The sequence below is a fragment of the Colossoma macropomum genome, unplaced genomic scaffold (assembly GCF_904425465.1).
Source record: "Colossoma macropomum unplaced genomic scaffold, Colossoma_macropomum, whole genome shotgun sequence".
Lineage (NCBI taxonomy): Eukaryota > Metazoa > Chordata > Actinopteri > Characiformes > Serrasalmidae > Colossoma > Colossoma macropomum.
In genome coordinates, this window is record NW_023494791.1 from 37656123 (window position 1) to 37681149 (window position 25027).

At 40.3% G+C, this 25027-nt stretch overlaps 1 protein-coding gene across 1 annotated transcript in view; it reads right to left on the minus strand.

The window, feature by feature from the left end:
• inpp4b (inositol polyphosphate-4-phosphatase type II B) overlaps window positions 1-25027 on the minus strand; it is a 413125-nt gene that overhangs the window by 142904 nt on the left and 245194 nt on the right. The window contains exons 8-9 of the mRNA XM_036575007.1: window positions 18281-18350; window positions 5579-5726 (exon numbers count right to left, since the gene is read on the minus strand). Coding sequence (XP_036430900.1) covers window positions 5579-5726; window positions 18281-18350 — 218 coding nt within the window. The remainder of the gene's footprint in view (window positions 1-5578; window positions 5727-18280; window positions 18351-25027) is intronic.

Here is a 25027-nt window from a genome sequence, read left to right on the forward strand (position 1 = left end):
GAGAGCGAGAGAGAGAGAGATGTTTGCTGTACGGAGTGAGGAACGCTCAGAATGCTGAAGTGAGAGAGTACGAGTGTTTGTGTCGTCTGTAATTGGCGCGCAGTGTTGGCGGCTTGTTGTCATGCTGCTGAATTAGTGTAGTATTAGTGTAGCAGAACAGATCCTGCTCTGTGATTATTACCTTCAGAAACAACATGAAAAAGCCCGGCTTTCACATCAGCTCCTCATTCATCCAGTGCAATTGATTTTTTTTTCCTCTGCTTTTTTTAAAGACAGGACGTCAGGACAAGGCCTAGCACTAATGAAACCATTCATTTTCAAAATAAGGAGGGAATAATCTCATCACTCTCTCTATCCTCCGCACACATTAAAGCCTGCGTGGGCGGAGGCTGCGTGTGTCTGTCGACATCAATGAAAGAGTGGGTAGAGAAAGCTAGTACTGCCATAAAGGCACTAGAGAAGGAGAAAAAGAAGAGGATGAAGAAGAACAAGAACAAGAAGAAAAAGAAGTAGATGAAAAAAGAAGAAGGAAGAGGCAAAAGAAGAAGAGGGAACAGAAAGGAGAAGGAAAAGAAGAAGTAGAAAAAAAAGAAAAAGAATGAGAAGAAAAAAAGAAAGACTAAAAAGAAGAAAAGAAATTGAGAAGAAAAAGAACAAGATGAAGAAGAAGAAAAATAAAAAAGAAAGTAAAAAAAGAAACAAAGAAAAAGAAGAGAAGTAGTAGAAGAAGAAGAAAGAACAGAAAGAAGAAGAAAAAAGAAAAACGAAGAAAAATTAAAGAATAAGAACATGAAAATGGAGAAAAAAGAAAAAAAAAACAAAAAAGAAAGCAGAAGAAGAAGATGACGAAGATGATGATGATGATGATGACTTCTGAGAGGTCATTTCTCTGTCTAACCAACATCAAATCTGATCAGTCCAGACACTGCAGGTCACTGCAACCCAAATAAGTAAAAAGAAACTACCCTCTAAAACAACTCGGGCTCCAACTAATGATTATTACTATAATCAAAGAACTCATTAACTGTCACTTAACGCACTAATTATCAATTACTGCATGTATCATATGAACATTACAGGACATTAAACAGTGCTTCTGTTTTAATGTAAATGATACACAGTGACATTCACAAATATTGGTACCCCTGGTCAATCTGAGCACTAGGTGTGAGTGACTGTATGTCTGCCCTGTGATGGATTGGCGACCTGTCTAGGGAGTTTCCCAATTTCCACCCAACAAGTGCTGGAATGGGCTCCAGCACGCCCCAGGAGGATAAGTGGCAGAGACGATGAGTGAGAGAGTGAGTGAATTTCTAGGGTGCCAATAATTGTGGCACACACAGATTTCGGTAAATATATTTTTTCATGACAATTGATTGACAATTGAGATGATTGTATTCAACCTTAAATATAAACCTAATATTTTGAGTAAAAGGTCTAAAAGAACGAGTAATTACGAATATTTTTTCTAGCTCATTTTGCTTGTGATTATCAGCGGTGCTAATATTTGCGGACGGCGCTGTAATTGACCATTGCAAAATTCTGACAAGTCCTGCCTCAAACTTTCAGCTCAGGCTGATATCTGTATAAGGCACTGTAGCATCCACAGCACATTATGGCATCCACAGCACACTGTAGCGCTTAGATCTACTCGATTCACATGTGTACATCATTTCCATGAATATAATACATTTCATAAACACAATTACTGTAAAACAAAAGACAAAATTGAGTTCACATTTTCTATTAATTCATGTGGAAATGATATACATATTTGAATCAAGCAAACCCATTACTCTTTGAGTGCACATGCATGACTTACAGATTTCACAAATCCTTATGGGGAATATTAACAAAGTGATCAAATAAAGTCACAAAAAAATTCTACTGAGTACGATGGAGGAACTGAAAGGTCAAACCAAAACTCTTGCTTTTCTACTTCAGACAAAACTTTCATATGTTCGTTTGTCATGTCCTGTACACAATGAGCATAATGCTCAACAAACTGTTGTTTATACTCTATTAGATTCAGTCTCCTCAAAGCTCGTGAAGCACTCGCTGCCTTTCAAAGAATAACACCTTGTACAAATGACCCAGCATTACACAGTCAATCAACAGCCACACTTATTCAGCTCTGTGTGACAAAAGCTTCAAAAGACGCATTTAAAGGTGAAGTCAGAGAATGAACTGATAATTGGGCGTCTGGGGACAGAAGCAGGAACAACAGAGCGAGAGGAGGGGGCAGCACAGCGGTGCTGTTGCCTAGCAGGATTTCAGATATGGGAGTTGTAGTCTGGGAATGTATGTGTGTATCTCAACAGGTGTGTGTGTGTGTGTGTGTGTGTGTGACTGTTTATGCTTGTGTGTGTGTGCTTGTCTTGCTATCCTTGTGAGGACCACAATGACAGGATAACATGACAATTTGCTGGTCCGCATTTGAACACATGCTGATTTCACCATAAATTACATTGTTTTTCGGAGAAACTGAAGGAGCAGAAAAACTGCTTTTTGGATACTGACAGGGTTAGGAGTAGGTATAGGTGTAGTATTACATGGCTACAGTAATTCAAAGCTCTGCTTCTACTCATAGTAGCCTCAAGGTGAGGACTATGACACAAGGCGGCTACCAAATGCATGGAAGAAAACAGGAAAAAGGTATTTGCAGACATCTGCATGCTCTTTCTTTACTCGGTCTGCTTTTTGTCTGTTTTCCAGTGTAGTTAGCTGATCATATACTGTTCATACATTAGCAGTTAGTGAAGTTAGCTGTTAAGGCACTGCTGCAGCTCTACCAGTGACTCCAATAGCACAGTGTGTATCAGCTCTTTGACAAGAAAAAACTGGCTTATTTAAAAAGGTTATGGTAGCCTAGAAATGGTCTATAATTTGACTTACGTCTGCTCCCAGTTACACCCAGTCATGGTGAAAATTCAGCTTATGGCCAGCTGGTGTAATGGTCTTAATGGCCACGTTCACATTACTAGGTTGAAGTGGCACAAATCAGATTTTTTGCCCTAATGTGACTCAGATCTGATGTTTTCAGGGCTGTGTGGACACGCAAATCTGATCTTTTCAAATCCGACCTGAGCCACTTTTATATGTGGTCCTAGATCGGATACGTATCCGATTCGTGGCCATGCGACCTTATTGTGAACGCTTAGATCGGAATTTAGATCAGAAGTTAAACCCTGTAAACGGTGGAAAAGCAACACATCTCACCTTTTTCGCCTTCGTCTCGCTGTAATAATGAAGCTGAGAGCTGATCAGGGTTAATTATCTTCTCAGCGAAGGCTCGTTCTGACCGTTAGTTTCTTTGCTGATGATGCATGTGATTCATTCACGTGACGTTACTGAGTAGGATGTGCAAATACGGGTCATTTCAGGACGCTGGCTCATTCGCATTAATGACAGATTTGAATCAATTACCTAAATGAGTGTGAACCATCCTGTCAGAGAGATCGGATTTGAGCAAAAAATTGGATTTGAGCAATGAAGCTTGTAATGTAAACATAGCTAAAGTTGTGCTGAGAAAGTAATGACCAACTTAGCTTATGACCAGACGTAAGCCCTGTAAGGCCCTATAGTAGCAATGGCAAAGTAACATCAGTGCTAATACTCCACATTAACATTGTTAAACCATTACTTGGCAACTTTCCAAACCTTTCTTATTTAAACTGTAATAAAATATTTAACGCCAGAACTATAATAAGAAGCCGAAGGATTAGCTGCTGTTACTGGATTGTGGATTGCTGTAGGCCGTCACAAAGTTTACCCTGTACCTCTCTTTGTGTGACTGATCTGTACTTTACACAACTTTAGAAACTTTGACTCCAGTCTCTCCTCATCCTCTTCAACTCCTGTTTTTTCTTCACAATTACACAGCGCTAAGTACACTAAAAGTCCTGTTCTCCTCAAACAATATCTCCAAAGAACGGAAGGAGGGCGGGGGAAAGAGGGAGCCAAAAAAAGAGGGAGCAGAAAAGAGAGGTAGTGGAAGCTGTGGATGGGTGTCTAGCGGACAGACGCGCTCTTTGAAGTGTTAAACAGGCTTGAATAATTTAGCATTGGGCTAAGTATAGCTCTTAAACATCCATTTCCATCCTTGAAGCGGCCTCCGACAGGAAGACGGCACCTCACTCCTTCAACGTCTCGTTCGTTTTCTCTCTCGTCGTCTTCGTTCGCTCCAGATCTTCTCTGCATGTGGCGCAGGCTTTCGGCTCTCTCTCAGTTCTTTCTCTGCTTCTGAGTGCCTTGTCTTCTCCACTCTCTGTCAGCTCTTCTCCCTCTCTGCTTCTGTCTGTCCTGCACTTCCTTTGACTCAATTCTTTTTTATCCTCTTGCCAACCTCATCTTAAACCACCACTCACCCTCTACCTCTAGCTTTTTCTGTTTCGTTTGTCACCGCCCCTGTCATCCCCCTCATGTCTGTAACTGTATGTGTGGGTGCACTTTCGGGTCTGGGGTGGTCTATAATGGTTAGGGCCCATATTCTACATATTTCATGTATTTTACTTTCTTCCCAGAGGTGTACTTGCGGATTAATGTTCCAATTTCAACATGCCCATTTTTCAACTTCTCTTTATCCTCTAGAATTGAACAGGCTGTTTTTGTTAAGGTGCCTTTATAGACTGATACATTTAAATAACCTCTGCTCTAAGTGCCAGCCCTGTATTGGGCCTGGCTCAAAAAGGTGTCTGGTCTGAAACACTTCTTGTAACTTCAGTGCGAATGGGCAGAGCTAAACTGCTGTAGGCTGAATAGGTGGTGATATGCAAATATGCTGAACAGTGAAGTTTCCATATACACTGACCGGCCACTTTAAAAAGTACATCTCCTTGCATCTACACTGTAAATCGTCATTTAAAAACAGCACTTTGTGTTTACTTGTATTACTTTTACCTAATATTAAAAGTAATTTGATCATCTGGAATATTCAATTATGACAAATATGCAAAAATAGAAGAAATTGGGATGGGGCAAATACATTTTCACAGCACTGTAGGTACACTTTGTAGTTCTGCAATTACAGACTGTTGTCCATCTGTTTCTCTGCATACTTTGTTAGCCCACTTTCTTGTTCTTCAACAGTCAGGACCCCCACAGGACCACCACAGAGCAGGTATTATTTGGGTGGTGGATCATTCTCAGCACTGCAGTGACACTGATGTGGTGCTGTGTTAGTGTGTGTTGCGCTGGTAGGATTGGATCAGACACAGCAGTGCTGATGGTGTTTTTAAACACTTCGGTGTCAGTGCTGGACTGAGAATAGTCCAACCGAAAAAAGTCCAGCCAACAGCATCCTGAGGCCACTAATGAAGGACTAAGGATGACCAACTCAAACCGTGCAGCAACAAATGAGCTACTGTCTCTGATATTACATCTACAAAGTGGAACAAGAAAGCAGGTGTGTATAACAGAGTGGACAGTCAGTGGACACCGTGTTTAAAAACTTACCACTCACATCACAACTTTGCACCAAAGTTGAAATGTATAGCTCGGCCTTGAGGTTGAGACAATTGGAACAGCTACATCCATAATAACAGTCTGTATAATTTTCCATGCTGGACATGGGCCGTACCTGTGGCTGTCCTCTTGAATGAAAAGGCCGAGGAGCTGCATGGGGATGCTGAAGGACAGTGTACACTCCGCCATTTGCTCCCTCACCAACATCCACTTGCTGTCCACCGTCTGAAACCTGTACACCTTACACACCGGATTCTTAAACACTGCAAGAGAAAGAGAGAGAGAATTATTTTAACTTATATTATTTTTCATATATTTCAAATGATTTTTAAGTTGTGGTCCAGTAACTCTGGTCAGAACAAAATGATCAGCATACAGCGTGACGTAAGCACAGAAAAGGTTTTACAGCATCAAAGTTCAAATGCAGGCATTGCGGTTAAATTTGGTATTTACGTATTTAGACCCTTGAGCAGTTCCTTAAATCAATACTTCATCTGACAGAATGTCATTAGACCTAACAGACGAGTTAATCTTTAAAGTTGTCCTTCCTGAGATCTGCCGGATTCAATCAAACCATTTGGCAAACAGCATAAATCCTATTTGAACTACCACCAACAAGCCCTATGTGCCTGTTATTTGCTAGAAAAATGGTATACATCCCTCAAGAGAGGAGGGCTCACTGCTGTGCCTATGTGAACCCAGGCATTATTATACAGCCTGCAATTTAAGGTTAGTCAGTTTCTGACCACAGGATTGTTGCTGACCACATATTATTTAGACGGTATATCATTCTCAGCACAGCAGTGACACTGACATGACAGTGTGTTTGGCAGTATTAAACTGTGACTATTAGAGCTAGGCCTTCAATTCGGGCTATAAATGTTAAACATCTATCCTTATTATAATGCTAATTTCTGTTAGCAGCCCAATGGGATTCTAATTTGTTAGCGCTAAGCTAATGGTAATTCACATGAACGTTTTCTGGCCATTCTAACTTCAACAAAAGACTTACTTGAAGCTTGTGACAGACATAATAGCACATAATTCACCTTGTAGCAGTTTTACAGTGAGTCTTTCAGCAGTGAGCTCTGGTATAGAGCTGCCACCACTGTTTTCTATTTCTAGCAACCCACTGATTAAACTGCTGTACTCAGCCAGTGACATATCTGGGACTTCCAGGAGGCTTAGAGTGAAGTTTTCTTATCACAAAATTGGCCCCGCCTACTGGAAATAAAAATGTGATTTTTTGTTCTGTCTGTCATTTCGTAATTATGCTGATAGCTCAACTAACACATTAAGATTCCTGTCAGTTCTTGATGTCCTAACCAATAGGGGATCTACATCCACCTAGATATTAAGGAGAAAAACAATTGCTGATTGGCAAATTTTTCTCAAGGCTTTCCAAGAGTTTGACTCCTTTGGTTTCCACTCAAAACTTAACAATGAAACCAGAGTAGTACCGTAATACTTGCTGAATTTACATACAAGCACGATTCTACTGAATAAAAAATGAACTAAACAGAACTCACAAGAGTATAATTGTTAGTGGCCGAAAATCATTAGGCCCTGAGGGTTCCCCTCTGGTGTGTAGTGCTGGTACGAGTAAGATCAAGAATTAATTTGTTATTTGTAAAAATAAAAACTATGAATTTTTATTTGTGAAAGTTACCAGTAATAACTTAAATTTCACATGTAAAAACTGTATTTTTACTTGTAGAAAATATAATTTTACTAGTACTAATTGAACTATTACATGTAAAAAAAATTTTACTAGTAAGAATTAAATTCTTGATATCAAGACTTGAATATCTACATGTGAAAATAGTAAATTCACTAGTAAAAATTTAATTCTTACGAGTAAAAATGTTTCCCCCATTAAAATGAACTGGGGAACCTAATATCAAGAATTAAACTTCTACATGTGAAAATTCAGTTGTTACCAGTAAGAATTAAATTTTCACATGTAAATTGAATTCCTGATATCAAGAAAAAAAGGATTTAAAGCCAAAACGGCTTGCCATACATGAGACACAGCAGTTACTGGAATTTTTACAAGTGCCACTGCTGGGTTAAGTGGTCCACTACAAAAAATACCCAATCAAAAGCAATTCTGTGGTCAGAAATTGACGACTGATGAAAGGCTAGAAGATGGATAAAACAAACTGTGCGTCAACAGATTGCAGACCAGCAAGGTGGAGCTGGTAAGGGTTACGGTCACTTCTCTTCTGTTAGATACCATGTGCACCCACATACTGCCACATTTACAAACATACAGAATGTGAAGTTTCCCCCGACATTGAGCTTTAAGTTATGATATGGACAACACTCTACAAAAACTTTTTTAAAGACTTTACTGATCTCCCCCCTTTCCTTCTTATACTTTCATGCCATTCTAAGCAATGGAAAATGGAAGCAGAAATCATTCTCAAAGACCACTGGCGCATATACAGAAACAGAGAAAATGCTTGGGTCACACTTTGAGATGTGTGTTATTGGTGTTGGTGCACATGTGGCAGCTTGCTTCTGCATTTGGAGGCTGCCTGGCTTCATTATATTACTGAGATGCTGGCGTGTAGAGCAGAAGTCTAGAGAAAAGGAGCAGGAGACCATGCTGGAGAGAAAGCAGCGCTTTACTGCCGCTGCTGCACCACTGATAAGAGCATTAAACGCTGTTTGCAGTTTCTCCCTCAATAGCCGCTGTTTGGCCACTTTCCTCCCTCTCTGCTCAAAGGCAAGGAAGCGGGATTGGGTCTGAATGTGCCTTAATGGGTCTGAAGTTACAGAGCAGGCTGACTTTGAGCATTGGGATGGGGCGTAAACAAGCAGTCAACATGAGAAAACGTTGGCTAATGTGGAAACATATCTTCCTGCGGCATGAAAGCTCCATATGTTTGCAGATAGTTACGGCTCTCGGGTGAAAGTTGTGATATATGGCTTTTATGTAAGGTCCAAATATGAGTTCTGTAAACTATGCGTGTGTGTTTGAAGCATAGCTGTAGAGGAGGGTTTGTGCTTGGGTTATATCTTTACTGGCCACTTTCTCAAAACTTCTACACTGTAGCTTCGCCTTGCTGCTGTACACTTAGACACTGAAGCCCATCTGCTGATTCAGTTTGTGTTAGCCATCCTCTAGTCCATCAGTGGTCAGTTTCTGAGGTGGCGGTCTACTCTCAGCCTAGCAAGTGACACTGACATGAGTCAAACCTCCAGCAACACTGCTGTGTCTGATACTCTCCTATCAGTAACATACAGACTACCATGTCAGAGTCTCTGCTGTGCTGGAAATGATCCACCACCCTAACAATGTGGTCAATAGCAGCCTTGTGGTCAGACCTGTTTAACAATGAATAGGGTAAAGGGAGGCTGATAGACTGAGCAGCAGCAGATGGCCTATAGTCTATAACAGTACATCTACATAGTGGACGTTTATAGGTAGGAGTGTGTAATAAAGCGTCCAGCAAGTAGAATACATGGTTAATGCTTCTAATACAGTGGCCAGTGAGCAGTAGTACAAGGCAATCTAAGAAAGTGGTCAACAAGCAGATGTATAAGATAAGTGTTTCTAATATAGTGGCCAGTGAGTGGTAGTACAAGGCAATCTAATAAAGTGGTCAGTGAGTGGACGTATAAGGTAAGTGTTTCTAATATAGTGGCCAGTGAGTGGTAGTACAAGGCAATCTAATAAAGTGGTCAGTGAGTGGCAGTACAAGGCAATCTAATAAAGTGGTCAGTGAGTGGATGTATAAGGTAAGTGTTTCTAATATAGTGGCCAGTGAGTGGTAGTACAAGGCAATCTAATAAAGTGGCCAGTGAGTGGTAGTACAAGGCAATCTAATAAAGTGGTCAGTGAGTGGATGTACAAGGTAAGTGTTTCTAATAAAGTGGCCAGTGAGTGGTAGTACAAGGCAATCTAATAAAGTGGTCAGTGAGCGGATGTACAAGGTAAGTGTTTCTAATAAAGTGGCCAGCGAATGGAACTACAAGGCAGGTGTTTCTAATAAAGTGGTCAGCAAGTAGATGTACAAGGCAGGTGTTTCTAATAAAGTGGTCAGTGAGTAGAACTACAAGGTAGGTGTTTCTAATAAAGTGGGCAGTGAGTAAAACTGCAAGGCAGGTGTTTCTCATAAAGTGTCCAGTAAGTGGAACTACAAGGTAGGTGTTTCTAATAAAGTGGCCAGCGAATGAAACTACAAGGCAGGTGTTTCTAATAAAGTGGTCAGCAAGTAGATGTACAAGGTAGGTGTTTCTGATAAAGTGGGCAGTGAGTAAAACTACAAGGCAGGTGTTTCTAATAAAGTGGTCAGTGAGTAGAACTACAAGGTAGGTGTTTCTAATAAAGTGGTCAGTGAGTAGAACTACAAGGTAGGTGTTTCTAATAAAGTGGGCAGTGAGTAAAACTGCAAGGCAGGTGTTTCTCATAAAGTGTCCAGTAAGTGGAACTACAAGGCAGGTGTTTCTAATAAAGTGGCCAGCGAATGAAACTTCAAGGCAGGTGTTTCTAATAAAGTGGCCAGCAAGTAGATGTACAAGGTAGGTGTTTCTAATAAAGTGGGCAGTGAGTAAAACAACAAGGCAGGTGTTTCTAATAAAGTGGGCAGTGAGTAGAACTGCAAGGCAAGTGTTTCTAATTAAATGAGCAGTGAGTGGAACTACAAGGCAAGTGTTTCTAATAAAGTGGCCAGCAGGTGGAACTACAAGGTAGGTGTTTATGATAAAGTGGGCAGCGAGTAGAACTACAATGTAAGTATTAATGAGAAAGTGGGCAGCGAGTAGATTACAAGGTAAGTGTTTCTAATAAAGTGGATGGATATTTCTACATTACCATACTGCCATACTATTCTGGTAATTTGCATATTTATTAGGTTTCTATCATTGTTAAATCTATATGTACACCTATTTCTTTAGCCATAACTGTGTTATACTGAGTACAATGCACGTTTCATTATAAACATTTTATTTACTTATTTATTTATTATTCCCCCTTCTTTACTTTTCTTCTTTCTCCTTTCTGCTATGAGACACTCCTGCTTTGTTGATATGCCCTGTCCACCTTTTAAAACAATAACAGTGCAGTGTTTAGTCTTTTGCTAGGTCTGATGCAACACATCAACTGATTTACAACCTCTTCCTGAGTCAAAGTGTGTTGTAGATACTGGAAATAATAAATTATGCAGTGTTGTGGGCCTGGAGCCGGAGAGCCGCTTTAAACTAACAGGCCGGCATGGTGAGAGAGAGAGAGAGACACATTCCTCAAGGAGCAAAAAGGCAGCAAAGAGAGAAGAAAGAGGGACAGATGGATGGAGTGATGACCTCCACCGGAGTGAAGGAGAGCGAGAACTCACTCATCCGCTCCGGCTCTCCTCAGAGTGGAGGATTAACCCCTGACCCCGCACTGCTATCACTGCGCTAATCCCTCAGCCAGTCGGATAGAAATTCTGGCAGCGCCTCTTAAGGAAATGACTCTGCGCCAGGGAAAGGCGTGGTTATTCAAATACTCGGACATTAAAACTCGTCTTAGTATTTGCTTACTTACTGAAGTATTTGAGTAATGCATGTGTAGTTTGTAATACAAAAAGAGTAACACTTCACATTAACCATTACATTATTAAGCCATTACATTACTTTATTAAGTTACTGTTGATAAGTCATTAACTGCTCCATGTATATACACATCATATGGACAAAAGTATGGGGACACAATCATTGAATTCAGGTGTTTTATTCAGTCCCATTAATGAAGGTGTTTAAAATCCTCTGGCATTAACATCAGCATAAAAACTGTGCACCGGGAGCTTCATAGCATGGGTTTCCATGGCTGAGCAACTGCATGCAAGCCTTATATCACCAAGCACATGCCAAGCGTTAGGGGTACTGGTGTAAAGCATGCCGCTAGTGAAGTCTGGAGCAGTGGAAACATATTCTGTGGAGTGATGTATGACGCTTCTCTATCTGGCAGTCTGATGGACGAGTCTGGGTTTGGCGAATGCCAGGAGAACATTAGCTGACTGACTGTAAAGTTTGGTGGAGGAGGGATAAGGCTATGGGGTTGTTTTTCAGGGGTTGGCTGAGGCCCCTTAGTTTCAGTGAAGGGAAATCTTAATGCTTCAGTATATCAAGACATTTTGGACAATTGTATGTTTCCAACTCTGTGGGAACAGTTTGGGGAAGACCCTTTTCGGTCTCAGCATGACTGAGCCCCAGTGCATAAAGCAAGGTCCATAAAGGCATGGTTGGGTAAGTTTAGTGTGGAAGAACTTGACTGGCCTGCACAGAGCCCTGACCTCAACCCCTTCAAACACCTTTGGGATGAACTAAAATGGAGATTGCGAGCCAGGCCCTCTCGTCCAGCGTCAGTGTCTGACCTCATAAAGTTTTCTGGAAAAATGGGCAAAAATTCCCACAGACACACTCCAAAATCTTGTCGAAAGCTTCCCAGAAGAGTGGAAGCTGTTATAGCTGCAAAGGGGGACCAACTCCATATTAATGTCTATGGATTGAGAATGGGATGTCATAAAAGCTCCGGTAGGTGTAATGTGTAGGTGTCCCAATACTTTTGTCCATATAGTGTGTCCATGTATGTATATATATATATATATATATATATATATATATATATATAATATATATATATATAATTACTTAGGCTAAGGTTAACCCCAAAAGACTGGCTGTTTACGTCAGCTGCCTCAAAAACAAAGTAAACTACTTCAGATGAATGGGACTAGACATAGAGAGGTGATCAAGAGTCTGCTGCATTTTCATTTGAAACATGACTAAAACATCCCTCTCTCAGCCACTCAGTTAAACGGTCTAATGTTAGCATGGTCTCCAGTGTTTGTGTGTAACGTTATCTGGGCTAATTTGAGACATATTAGTATAAGAGTTATGACAAAACTCATTTCAGTAATTTCAAACAGTTCACTGCCTACAACGAGTACACATTGTAACTATGGCTGCAATTATTAACACTACAGCATCTATATAATTGGTGTCACACATCTTCATGTTATAGCATCTACTGCTCATTCCTACTCAGAGCTGCCTTGCTGTGGCAGCAGCTCCTGTGTGCGGCAAGGGAGAGGTAATGAACACTGAGGGTTGGGGGGACGTGAAGGGGGCTAAATTGCGTTAGTGTATCTCACCCAGGCAGCAGGGAGCTGAGTGTTTTGACGGCAGCAGCTGTGCTCCTGAAACAACACCCGCCTATCGGTGGCTAATTGCCCTCGCCCAGCCACTACACCACAATGACACACTGACAGCGATGGATGTGGCAATAAACGCTCTTGCTCTTTCTCCTTCTTGCTCTCTCTTCTACTCTCTCTCACACACATACACAGACACATAGATATACAGAGTTAAACACAGTTTGGATGAAAAATGTTGCATCATTCCCTCAGAAAAAAAGTTTCTTTTTAAAGGTGCCTGTTTCATCCTTGCTTTTTTGACATGAAACTCATGGAACTGGCTTATAGCTCACTCATTCACTTACGTGTAGCAAACTGAAGAATCACCACAAGAGGGAGCTAACAGCGCTCAAGTGGCTTTTGTGTGCATTGCTGAAAGGAAGGAAACTGCCCTGCATTTTCTTTTATATACCTAATTTTTCTTTCCAATTTAGTCATGACCAATTCCACTCACTAGCTTCAGTTGTATGCAAAAGTTTGAACACGCCTGGTCAGATTACACATTCTGCTGATTTTCTAAGTGAAAATAAGTCAGCACATCCTTTACAGGGAACAAATTTAAATATGACTTTTTCTATGTTAGAACATTGGCATTTATTTGCATCAGTTTAACACACTGAACAAAAAAACAAAAAAAACAAAATGCATGCAGGCCACATTTGACGTTTTTCCCTAATGTTTTTAAATGTAGCAAATAAACAGTAATTGTGCATTAATTGTGCAAGTGTGTTCCCTGCAGAACACATGCATTTTCAGTTAGAAAACCAATAAAACATATCATTTGGCCATGGGGTGCCCAAACATTTGCACACAGGTCTCCCCCATCATGTGAAGGCATATGTTTCTTCTGGGAAACATGAAGCCAGAGCCCCCAGGCAAAAATCTAGTATGTAGTACACTGTGTGTCCTTGTTTCTTGTCTTCCTCCCTCACAGCTGCGCTCCCTCTCCCTCTCCTCTAAAGCTCTCTCTCTCTCTCTCTTGTTTTCTCTATGCTCACCTGACGACTGTGGTGCTCTAATGGACCTCACAGAAGTCATCCTCATTTATGGCTAATCCTTCCATCCTCAGTAACCGGCCTACAAAACCTGCCAAAAAAGTTGAGCTTCTTTAAAGTTCCTCATTCACTCACTTCTTATTCATAAAGCTGGCCCCTGCTGTGGCCCTAATTCTGGGTTGGAGTTAATGAGGCCCGTTGTCTGTCGACAGCTGAGATCTTTACAGCATGAAGGGTAGTCGATAGCGGTCCAAAGGCGGCACAGTGTTTAAAAGTGTTCCAAAAAAATAAGCCAATACACAACACAGTCCTGAAAAACTACAAACAATTTCCTATTTAATAGCTAAATATTACACATGAATAATCCCATCAAGCTTGATCATCTAACTCTTCATTAAACCCAAACGTGCCTGGTGGTGCTGTATTATTATAGACTAAATGAATAGTCAGATTTGCTATTTTAGGCTGTTACTTAAATTTCCATTTCAAAGCCCTGCATATGAGCGAATTCAATGAGCAGTGGTGTGCTACTCCTTGTGTGTTTGAAAAAGCATCCACAGCAGGAGTTTCCAGTTCCAGTCACAGGCGGCCAAAGGACTGTACAGTTTAGAGTTCTCTGTGCTCTGAAACACCTGCTTCTTCATCAGCTAATTAGCAAGCCCTCAATTGGTGAACTGGTGGTGTTAGTAGAAAGCAGTAGAAAACACTTTGCTGGACTACAGCAGGAGAAGATTATCATTTTCCTTCAAACTGAACTGTCTGTCCAAGCAGACTTTAGACATATTAATTTGTTGCATATTAGTTATTATAGCATAATAAGGCAAAATATATTTTCCCTGGCTGAAGGAAAAGGCCCTTTTAAAGCAAAAAAGTCTCCTTAAATAATAGCTAAAAACTACATAGCATTAATTAGTCAGCTGGCTAGCACAACTAGCTACCTAATTTGTTAGATTAATGCTAGCTTGCTAGCCAGTTAATGCAGTGTAGTTTCAGTAAACTATTATTTATCTATCCTAACTGGAGCAAAAGGTCTCTGAAGCAAAAACGTCTCCTCATGACATTTAAATTATCACTTGCTACAAAGTGCACTGCATTACCTGACTAGCTTGCTAGCATAACTAGCTGCCTAATTTGTAAAACTAAAGCTAGCCAGTTGGCCAGTTAATGCAGTGTAGTTTTAGTAAACTATTATTTATATATCTTGATTGGAGCAAAAGGTCTCTTTGAGGCAAAAAAGTCTCCTCATGACATGCAAATATTTGTTTGTTAAAAACTACACTGCATTAACAAGGTAGCTAGCTAGCAGAACTACCTACCGTATTTGTTAGATTAAAGCTAGCCAGTTAGCCAGTTAATGCAGCGCAGTTTTTAGTAAACTATTATTCATATATCTTGATTTATAACGTTCAACATGGCGGAGCAGAAACTGGTCTGCAGAGGAGACGAAGTTTATGCTCTGATCTTTAAAAGACGGTGGTGGGACGGATGTCCAGCTTATGTGTCTCAGAACTTCTTTAATAAGGACATGTGAAGCACGTTTTCTGAGTCTGACATCATTTTAAAGCAATTAAAAACACAAGCGCGCCAACTGGAAACTCTTCTCACTCGGACTGGACCTCACGTGATGTTCGCTGTCATGGTAACGTTTACTCTAAGCGCTACTCCATTTTGCATCGGATTATTTGTAGTGAGCATGTAAACGAAGATTTTCCATCAAATTGTTGAATAGAATGTGCATATAAACACCTCAGTCTGAGTCTGTAATACAATCGGATTGGCAAAAATCTGTGCATGTAAACACAGCCAGTGGCAAGGAAAAACTCCCTCAACAGGAGGAAGAAACCTTGAGAGGAACCAGACTTAAAAGGGGAACCCATCCTCCTCTGGTCGACACCGGATAACAGCACAGACACAAAACAGTATAAGTGGATACAGTTTTACACCACTGTGCAGTGCTATAAACTACACTGCATTAACTAACTAGCAAGCTAGCATAGCTAGCTGCTTAATTTGTAAGATTAATGCTAGATAGTTAACTAGTTAAAGCAGTGTAGTTTTAGTAAACTATTATTTATACATCTTGATTGCAGCAAAATGGCTATGAAGCAAAAAAGTCTCATCACATATATTGTTTGCTAAAAACTACACTGCATTAACAAGCTAGCTAGCAGACCTAGCTATCTAGGTTGTCAGATTAATGCTAGATAGCTATTTAATTCTGTTTAGTTTTTAACAAACTACTTTATATCTCATGAGAAGATATAAATAATAGTTTGCTAAAAACTACACTACATTAACTAGCTAACTTGCTAGCACAATTAGCTACCTACTTTGTTTGATTCATGTTAGCAGTTAGCTGCTTTCTCATCAGCTAATTATCAAGTGTTTTAATATGATTGTCTGTGTAGTAGAGAGCAAGTCTAGTAGCAGTGTTGAGGCCGTACTGGACCTCAGATGATAACTATACACACATTATACATTATTGACTGTCCATTGACTGTCCACTTCATGAGCTCCTATCCTACATTATAGGTCCACTATATGGGTATACAGTTACATGCTGTAGCCCGTCTGTTGCCGCATCATTGATTAAAGAGTTCACATTACTTGACACCCCTGCGGGACCACCACGGAGCAGGCATTATTTAGGTGGTGGACCGTTCTCAGCACTGCAGTGACACTGATGTGGTGGTGGCATGTTAGTATGTGTTGCGCTGGTACGAGTGGATCAGACACAGCAGTGCTGCTGGACTTTTTAAACACTGTGTCCACTCACTGTCCACTCTATTTAACACTCCCACCTTGTTGGTCCACCTTGTAGATGTAAAGTCAGAGCCAACAGCTCATCTGTTTCTGCAGTTTGTCTTTCCCATAGTCCTTCATCAGTGGTCACAGGACGCTGCTGGCTGGATATTTTTGGTTGGTGGACTATTCACAGTCCATTAGTGATGCTGAGGTGTTTAAAAACAGCAGCACTGCTGTGTCTGATCTACTAATACCAGCCCAACACAAACTAACACACCACCACATTAGCGTCACTGCAGTGCTGAGAATGATCCACCACTCAAATAATGCTTTGTGGTTCTCCTGCGAGTTTCCTGATCAAAAAATGGGGCTAACAAAAAAGGGCAAACAGATGGACTACAGTCTGTAATTGTAGAACTGCAAAGAGGCCAGGGAGTGTCTATGCACACATATTACAAAATGAAAGAGTTAAAACAGTAATTTTAGGATTGGATCTTAATTTAAAGGCCCGAAAATCCTACTTCTTTCATTTCAGTTTTCAAAAATGCAAACATCTGTCCTTGCAAAAACTAGTGATGTACACGGTTAAGGTTTAAGTCAATATAGGATAATATATGTTTCTGCATGTCTAACAAGCTCCAAAGGTCAGTATTAAAACTAGGACTGTACAATGTTAAAAATGTGGGTAAGTGAATGTATGCCATCATTAGTAGGGTACTAACAACACACTGCAAAACTCAGATGTGTGAATCCCACAGATAGCTAAAATTAGCATTACTGTAGCTGCGGTAATCAGATACTTACAAAGACAGAGGATACTTACAAAGTCTCTAAATTAAAGTCATTATATAATGACCAATATGACAAAAGAATAGCTAGGTAGCTAGACAGAGCCCTTTTTCCAAAAAAGTTGGGATGCTTTGCAAAATGTTTATTTTTATAAAAAAAAATTCAGCTAATTGAAAAACTGTGGTTGGTATAGTGTAGTGGGTTACACCTCTTCTATACTGTAGACTGGGGTTCAATCCCCTGCCTGGGCAAGCACCCTCCACTATGCCAATAAGAGTGTTTAGGCAAGACTCTTAAGACTACCTTCACCTACCTGTGTACAATTATCAGACTGTAAGTCACTTTGGATAAGAGTGTCTGCCAAATGGCGTAAATGTAAAAAGACAACAAATATGTATTAAAAGAGCATCCCAGACAGGCTGAGTCTTTAAGAGGTAAAGATGGGGAGGGGTTCACCAGTGTAAAAGACTGAACATAATAACTTTTCTCGACTTAAAATAAAAACAAAACTTGAGGATTATACCATCTCGGTACACAATATCATTAAGAGATTCAGAGAATCCAGAGAAATCTCTGTATGCAAAGGACAAGGTGAAAAACCAATACTCGCTGGCCAAAGATGGCACTGTGTTAAAAACAGAAATAATTCTGTAGTGGAAATCACTGCATGGGCTCAGGAACATTTCTGAAAACACAGTTTGTTGGTGCATCGACAAATGCAAGTCAAAACTCAATGTAATCAAAGCAAAGAAGAAACGACATATAAACAGGATCCAGAAACACTGCTGCCTTCTCTGGGCCGAAGTCTAAGTTTTTTGGGGAAAAATGGTTATAGATAGATAGATAGATAGATTTATGATTTAAATAACAGAACACTCAAACTCATCTGCTTTAGAAAAATACTTTGATGCCTACCTTTACAGTAAAGCTGATGATACTGTGTGTTTTGATATATTACTGCAACTTTGTTACACTAATATTACAGTAGCCATACAATAAGATGCTGCATACAGTATCATCTGCCTGTACTGTAAATGTTTTCTGTATGAGTTTCTAAGAAAGCGGCCGGAGTGAATGTACAAATGAAAAGAAGTCGCAACTTACCTGCATTCATCAGTGGTCCGTTATCCTTTTCGTTTGTGGTCCCTTGTGATGACTCACACACCAGAGTGCACTGTGGGTAAAAAAAATAAAATAAAATAAGTAGGCAAATGGATTGCCTTCTCCAGACTCAGAATTCTCAGAAAGTTGATGTGCGATGAACACAAAGCGTCACACTCAAAACTGATCTCACATCAACCTCGGTGGCAACAAGTGTCTGAAGAGAACACACATTCAATTAAAGATTACAGCGTCTCTGGAGCGCCGTGTAAATACAGCATGACGCTCCGTCACAAGCACAGAGTAATGGGTGTCTCCCTGCACTGTAATAAATCACAGCACTGCTGCCAGCGGTCCTTTACAGCCAGGAATAATTGGCTGCTGTTTAAAGGGGGAGAAAGTAGAGCCGATCTTGTCGTGGAAGACATTCGTCACAGGCTGCTGGGATAGAAACTGTCCTCCACAGCCACATCCAGCACTGCTGCTACTGCTGCTGCGCCGAAGATGCCACATTAAAGAGTTGGAGGTGACAGTGTCCCGTCTTGGTCTCTCTCTCTCTCTCTCTCTGCCTCTGACCATCTCTGTGCTAGTTTTTCACTTTATCTACTCCTTCTCTCTCTCTCTCTCTTTCTCTCTCTGTCTCTCTCATTCTTGCTCTCCTATTTCTCTCGTTCTCTCTCCATTTCTTTCTTTCTCTTTCGTGCATTCTCTCTTAAAACTTTGTTTTCTTTTTGTTCCTCTCATTTTCTCTCCATTTCTTTCTCTCTCCTATTTCTCTTTCATTTCTCTATTTTTTTCTCTTGTTTTTTCAGTTTCTTTCTTTCACTCTTATTCAAGTTTTTCTTTTTGTTCCCTTCTTTCTCTCTCTTTCTCTATTTCTTTATCTCTCTCATTTCTCTTTTTCTCTTGTTCTCCCATTTCTCTTTTTCTCTTGTTCTCCTATTTCTTTTTCTCTTGTTCTCCTATTTCTCTTTTTCTCTTGTTCTCTTCTCAGTTTTTCTTTCTTTCTCTTTTAATTTCTCTTTTTCCTTTTGTTCCTCTAATTCTCACTCTCTCTCCCATCTCTCTTTCTCTTGCTCTTGATTTCTTTCGTCCTCTCTCTCTTATGCATTCTCTCTTTCAATTTGTTTTTCTTTTGTTTCATTCATTTTCCTCTTTCCATTTCTTTCTCTCTCCCCATTTCTTTTTCTTTCTCTGTTTCTTTCTTTCTCTCTCTTTTAATTTCTCATTTTCTTTCTGTTCCTCTCATTCTTGCTCTTTCTCCATTTCTTACTGTCTCAATTTCTTTCTCTCTCTTTCCCTCTCTCCATTTTGTCTGCTCTCTCCCATTTCTCTCTTTCCCTTTCCTTCTTTCTTTCTTTCTGTTTTTCTCATCCTGTCCATTTTCCCTCTTTTTTTCTCACTCTTCCATTTCTCTCCTTCTCTCCCTTCCTCATTTCTATTGTTCTTCTTTCTTTCTTTTTTCTCTCTCATCTGTTCTTTAAATTTCTCTTTTTGTTCATCTCATTCTATCTCATCCATTTCTTAATCTCTTATCCACATTCTCTCTTTCTCTGTTTCTCTCATTCATTCTCTCTCTCTCTCTCAGCCTCACTCTTTCTTCCCCCATTACTTTCACAATTTTGTTCTCTCCATTTCTCTCTCTCTCTTTCTTCATTTCTCTCTCTATGCTTTATTAGCTAAATTTGCAATTAAATGCTCTTGCCAAAGCAGTAAAATGAATGCTTAATATTGAATAATTTGAATAATTCTCTCTCTCTCTCTCTCTCTCTCTCTCTCTCAGTTTTCTCATGAGCTGTCTGCAGCACCTGTGTTGTTCCTGCAGTTTCTCAAACAGCGTAGAAAGCAGTGTAAAAGAGACCCTTGTGCCAAATCAGATCAGTCACTGATTCCCGTCCAGCTCCAGCCTTCACTCCCCATCACTTCACCTAAACACTGCGGATCAGCTTTCTGGGGTGTGAGAGAAGGGCCTTCACTCCTAATCAAATCAAGCACTGACCTCAGAGCAGCCAAAGTGAGCGCCAGGCCGCTTCTGACCGCATCGTCAGCTCAGACAGGAAAAATAAATAAATAAAGTAAAACAATGACTGTTAATCAGCTGTGCAGAGAGAGAGCCGGAGTGGCAGTCGCCCTTCGTTGGTTGTACTGAGGAGCCATGACCCAAATTCCCCCCGAAACAGAGAAAGTTCTGGCTTCCAGACGAAATAAGACTACAAAGGCTCCAAGCCTATTGAAGTGGAGCTCCACTGACTTTCCAAAATTTCAGCATTATTCACTCGCAGAGAAAAGCAGAGATCAGAAACTGAATAAATGATTAACTCTATTTCTTTCACACAGGCTGCATGTGGGCCTACTGTAATAAAATAATAGGTCTAAAAGCTGTTAGACTCAGTAGTTGTGCTAATGAGGACATGTATGAATGCAATGTTACAACAGAGTTAAATTCCCCATTAAAAATGCATATGCATACTTAGTGACATGCTTATTGCGAAACCTGATACAAAAAGTCACGTGTGGGTATACAGAAAAGCACAAAGGACATTAGGTCTTGATTACCAAATGTATCCATAGCCCAGGGGTCGATAACATGCCCTGTTGCAGCTCCACAACAGAAACAGATTTGTAGGTAAAAATAAAATAAGCCTCCTTTGCAGTAAAATAAAGATCTGCTGATCATTCTAACTCTGGAGTTAATGTATAACTGCTAATTCACCCTTTAACCCTGAAGGTTGGCGTGCAGACTGCTGGTCACCACAGCAACGCAGTCAACAGTCTCACCTACCTAGCAGCTAACGAAAAGGCAAAGAGAAAGATTTAAGACAAATATCAATAATTTAGAGACTCCAGCTGGTCTCCTGATATGTTTTATCAACAACAAGAAACTGTCAAACACTAAAAAGTCACAAAGCTCAAATCAGCTCCTCGTTCGCCAGCTTCTTGTTCAAATTTTCCCGTTCAACCTTAAATGGTGCAACAGTTAGCTACATAGTTCAGGCACCATTTAAGGTGGAACTGAAAAATTAGAACACGAAGCTGGCGAATGAGAAGCAGCCTTGCCAAAAGTCAAACGTTGAGAGACATTTTACAAGAAACTATTTTACTTTTTATGGAAAAGTTGCCTGCTGGAGATGTGAAAAAGGGGCTATAACTGAGCTAAAGCTTAAAGCAGAGCAAAGGAGGTCTGGGTTTTCGTTTATATTACATTGTAGAGAATACTAGGACGTTAACACATACTGAGACATATGTACAGCCAAAATGGTGAAATGTTACTGTAATAAAATGGACATAAAATGTTGTGGCTCCCAAGGTGGTTCGATTTTTGTTGAAACTTGACAAAATGGCTTTTTTTAACATATGGGTTGCCGACCTCTATTATAGCCTAATCACAAAAATATCACTTCCAGTCTTGTGCAAAAGTTTGAACACACCTGGGCAAATGACATGTTTTGCTGATTTTCCAAGTAAAAACAGTTACACATCCTCTACAGCAAACAAACTAAACCATGGCATTTTTTCTGCTATTTTTAGTGCACAATTTCTGCTTGCTGAGTTTAACATACTGAAAAAAAACAAAACATAAAAAATGCGGCATAATTTTTTCACTTTTTAAATTATTTTTACTTAGAAAATCAACAGAACATGTCATTTGACTTTTGCATATGACTGCATCTGCCATTTAAACCTGTAAACGTATACATCCAATGAAATCACAAACTGTGAGGTAAAGCATAAATAGTAAGTTATTTTGCCTCATGTAATGAAAAATAACATTAACTGCTAAGTGATTTTTAAATTAACATTTTTGTTAAGGATGATAAAGTTTTCAGTTGCTCTTTGGTCCAACAGAAATACTGTTCGCTACCGATAGGAAGTTAACAAAATCCTCTTTATTACTGCAGTCCTGAATTCTTCAAAACACAGAGAGTAATAACTGCAAAAGCATTTCCACCTGAACACTGTTTAGCACAGAATGCTCACGAACCCTGCTTCACCATTCTACACTATAGGCTCAATCTACGTCACTGAGCCAAAACATTATGACCACTCACAGATGAAGCGAATAACATCGATTATCTCGTAACAATGGCGCGTTTCAAGGTCTGGGATGTATTAAACAGTAAGCGAACAGTTGGTTTTTGTAGTGGATGTGCTGGGTGGAGGAGAAATGGACAGGCATAAAGACCTGGGGACTTTGACAAGGGCCAAATCGTTATAGCAAGACAAGTAGGTCGGAGCATCTCTCAAATGGCAAGGCTAGCAGGGTGCTACCCGTCAATAATGGTGAGCACCTACCAAGGCTCAATTGATGCATAACAGCAACAAAGACTATTCCATCTGCTCTGAACTGACAGAAGGGCTCCTGTGGGACAAGTCACAGAAATTTTAAATGGTGTTTATGGGAGCAATGTGTCATAACACAGTGTGTTGCACCCTGCTTTGAATGGGGCAGTCAGAGCGCTCATGCTAACCCCTGTCCACTATTCAACATGCCTGCAGTGGGCAGTCAAGCGTCAGAACTGGACCTTGGAGCAATGGAAGTAGGTTGCCTGGTCTGATGAGTCCTATTTTCTTTTACATCACGTGAGCTATTTATCCGGGGAAGTGATGGCATCAGGATGCACTGTGGAAAGAAGACAAGCTTGTGGAGGAAGTGTGATGCTCTGGGCACAGTTCTGCTGGGAGACCCCGGGTTCGGCCATTCATATGGACATCAATTTGACATGTTCCACCTACCTAAACATTACTGCGGAGTATTCCCCGATGGCAGTGGCCCATTTCAGCAGGATAATATACCCTACCACTATGCACACATTGTTTGAGAATGGTTTGAGGGACATGATGGCGAGTTGAAGGTGATGCCCTGTCCTCTAAAGTCCCTAGATCTAAGTCCAATTAGCAGCAGTACCGCCACACAACTTACAGGGTCTGCTCCTAACATTGTGGTGACAGATACAACAGGGAACCTTCACAGGTCTTGCAGAGTCTGTGCCTAAACGGGTCGGAACTGTTCTGGCCTCGTGGAGGACCAACAGGATATAATGTTTTGGCTCATCGGTGTACATCCAATATTGATGATGCCAAAATGGTGCTAAACGCTCCACAGTCAGTTTCTTTGGGGGATATTTGTCCGTATGATGCCCTGCATGCTCTTTTCTGCTCTGCAAGTATGAGAGTGGAATCAAGCTTTTAAAAGCTTTTACAAAGAAAATGCATTAGCTGTTAGCCACTAGCGTACTGCAAACTAGGCTGCGTTTATATAAGCAGTTATACAGTTATATAGCCATTGTTAGCCTACCCAAACTAAATGTTTCCTTATTTTGAATTGACTTTCTTTGGTAGAGGTTCTCTCATCTTCAATTCAGCATGAAGATTTCTTAATCAGAGTTAATGAGAGAAAGATAGTTCTAAAAGAATCAGATAACACAGTATCTCTCTCTCTCTCAGTCTCTCTCTCTCTCTTTGTCCCTGTAGTGATGTATGTAGTGGTAAGGCAGAGTGTAGAGGCCTGCAGTGTCAGTGTCAGTTACTCAGTGAGACGGGACGAGCAAGACGACACGCCGTCCATCAGTGCTGTCCTGCTCCATTCCCCCTGACACACACAGCTAAAAAGGAGTGTGTGGCACACATGCGCACACACACATTTTCATGCTGGAGGGAAAAACAGGTTGGTGTTCCAGCTTAACAGACTTGATGATCAAAGCCTTCATGAGCCAAATCAGTGTGTCAGAGCAGAGGAAGCACCAAAGAGAACCAGGCGAGACTGCAGTTCACACTGGTGAAGTTGATCTCGTACAACACAGAGGTCCAGTCATTCTAAGTTGATACCAAAGGTCTGGTTATGAATTCAGCTCTACTGGAGCTGGACTAGGAGGTTGTGTAATGTAAATTTTCAAAATTTGACTGGACGACTGGATCGGAATGTGTAATCTGGATAATCTGTGTTATTTCAGCGCTACATGACGAGCATCACATTAATTAACAATAACAACACACCGTAAAAACCAGGTATAGTTTTTCCTTGAATTGAAGTGGATTGGAACTACTGTAACTGAGGGAAAAACTCTGGATTAACACAATTACAAAAGACCATTCACGCTGTAATTAGTACTGTCAGAATGTGGGAATTACATACACTGTTTTGATACTGTGTTAAAATCATACAACAAATAATACTGCTAGATTGTAAAAACGCACATTTCAGATTAACACTGGACTAAACTAACAGCTAATCCAGTCAACCAAGGATTAAAATCACATTACAGTCATTACTGTCAGACTGTAAAAACTACACACACTGCAGATTCATACTGGATTACAATCACACAACAATCATTACTGTCAGACTGTAAAAACTACACACACTGCAGATTCATACTGGATTACAATCACACCACAATCATTACTGTCAGACTGTAAAAACTACACACACTGCAGATTCATACTGGATTACAATCACACAACAATCATTACTGTCAGACTGTAAAAACTACACACACTGCAGATTCATACTGGATTAAAATCACACCACAATCATTACTGTCAGACTGTAAAACTACACACACTGCAGATTCATACTGGATTAAAATCACACCACAATCATTACTGTCAGACTGTAAGAACTACATACATTGAAGTTTCATGCAGAATTAAAATCCACATCACAATTAACACTGTCAGATTGTAAAAACTGCACACACTGCAGATTAATACTGGATTGAAATCCACACCATAATTAATTAAATCAAACTT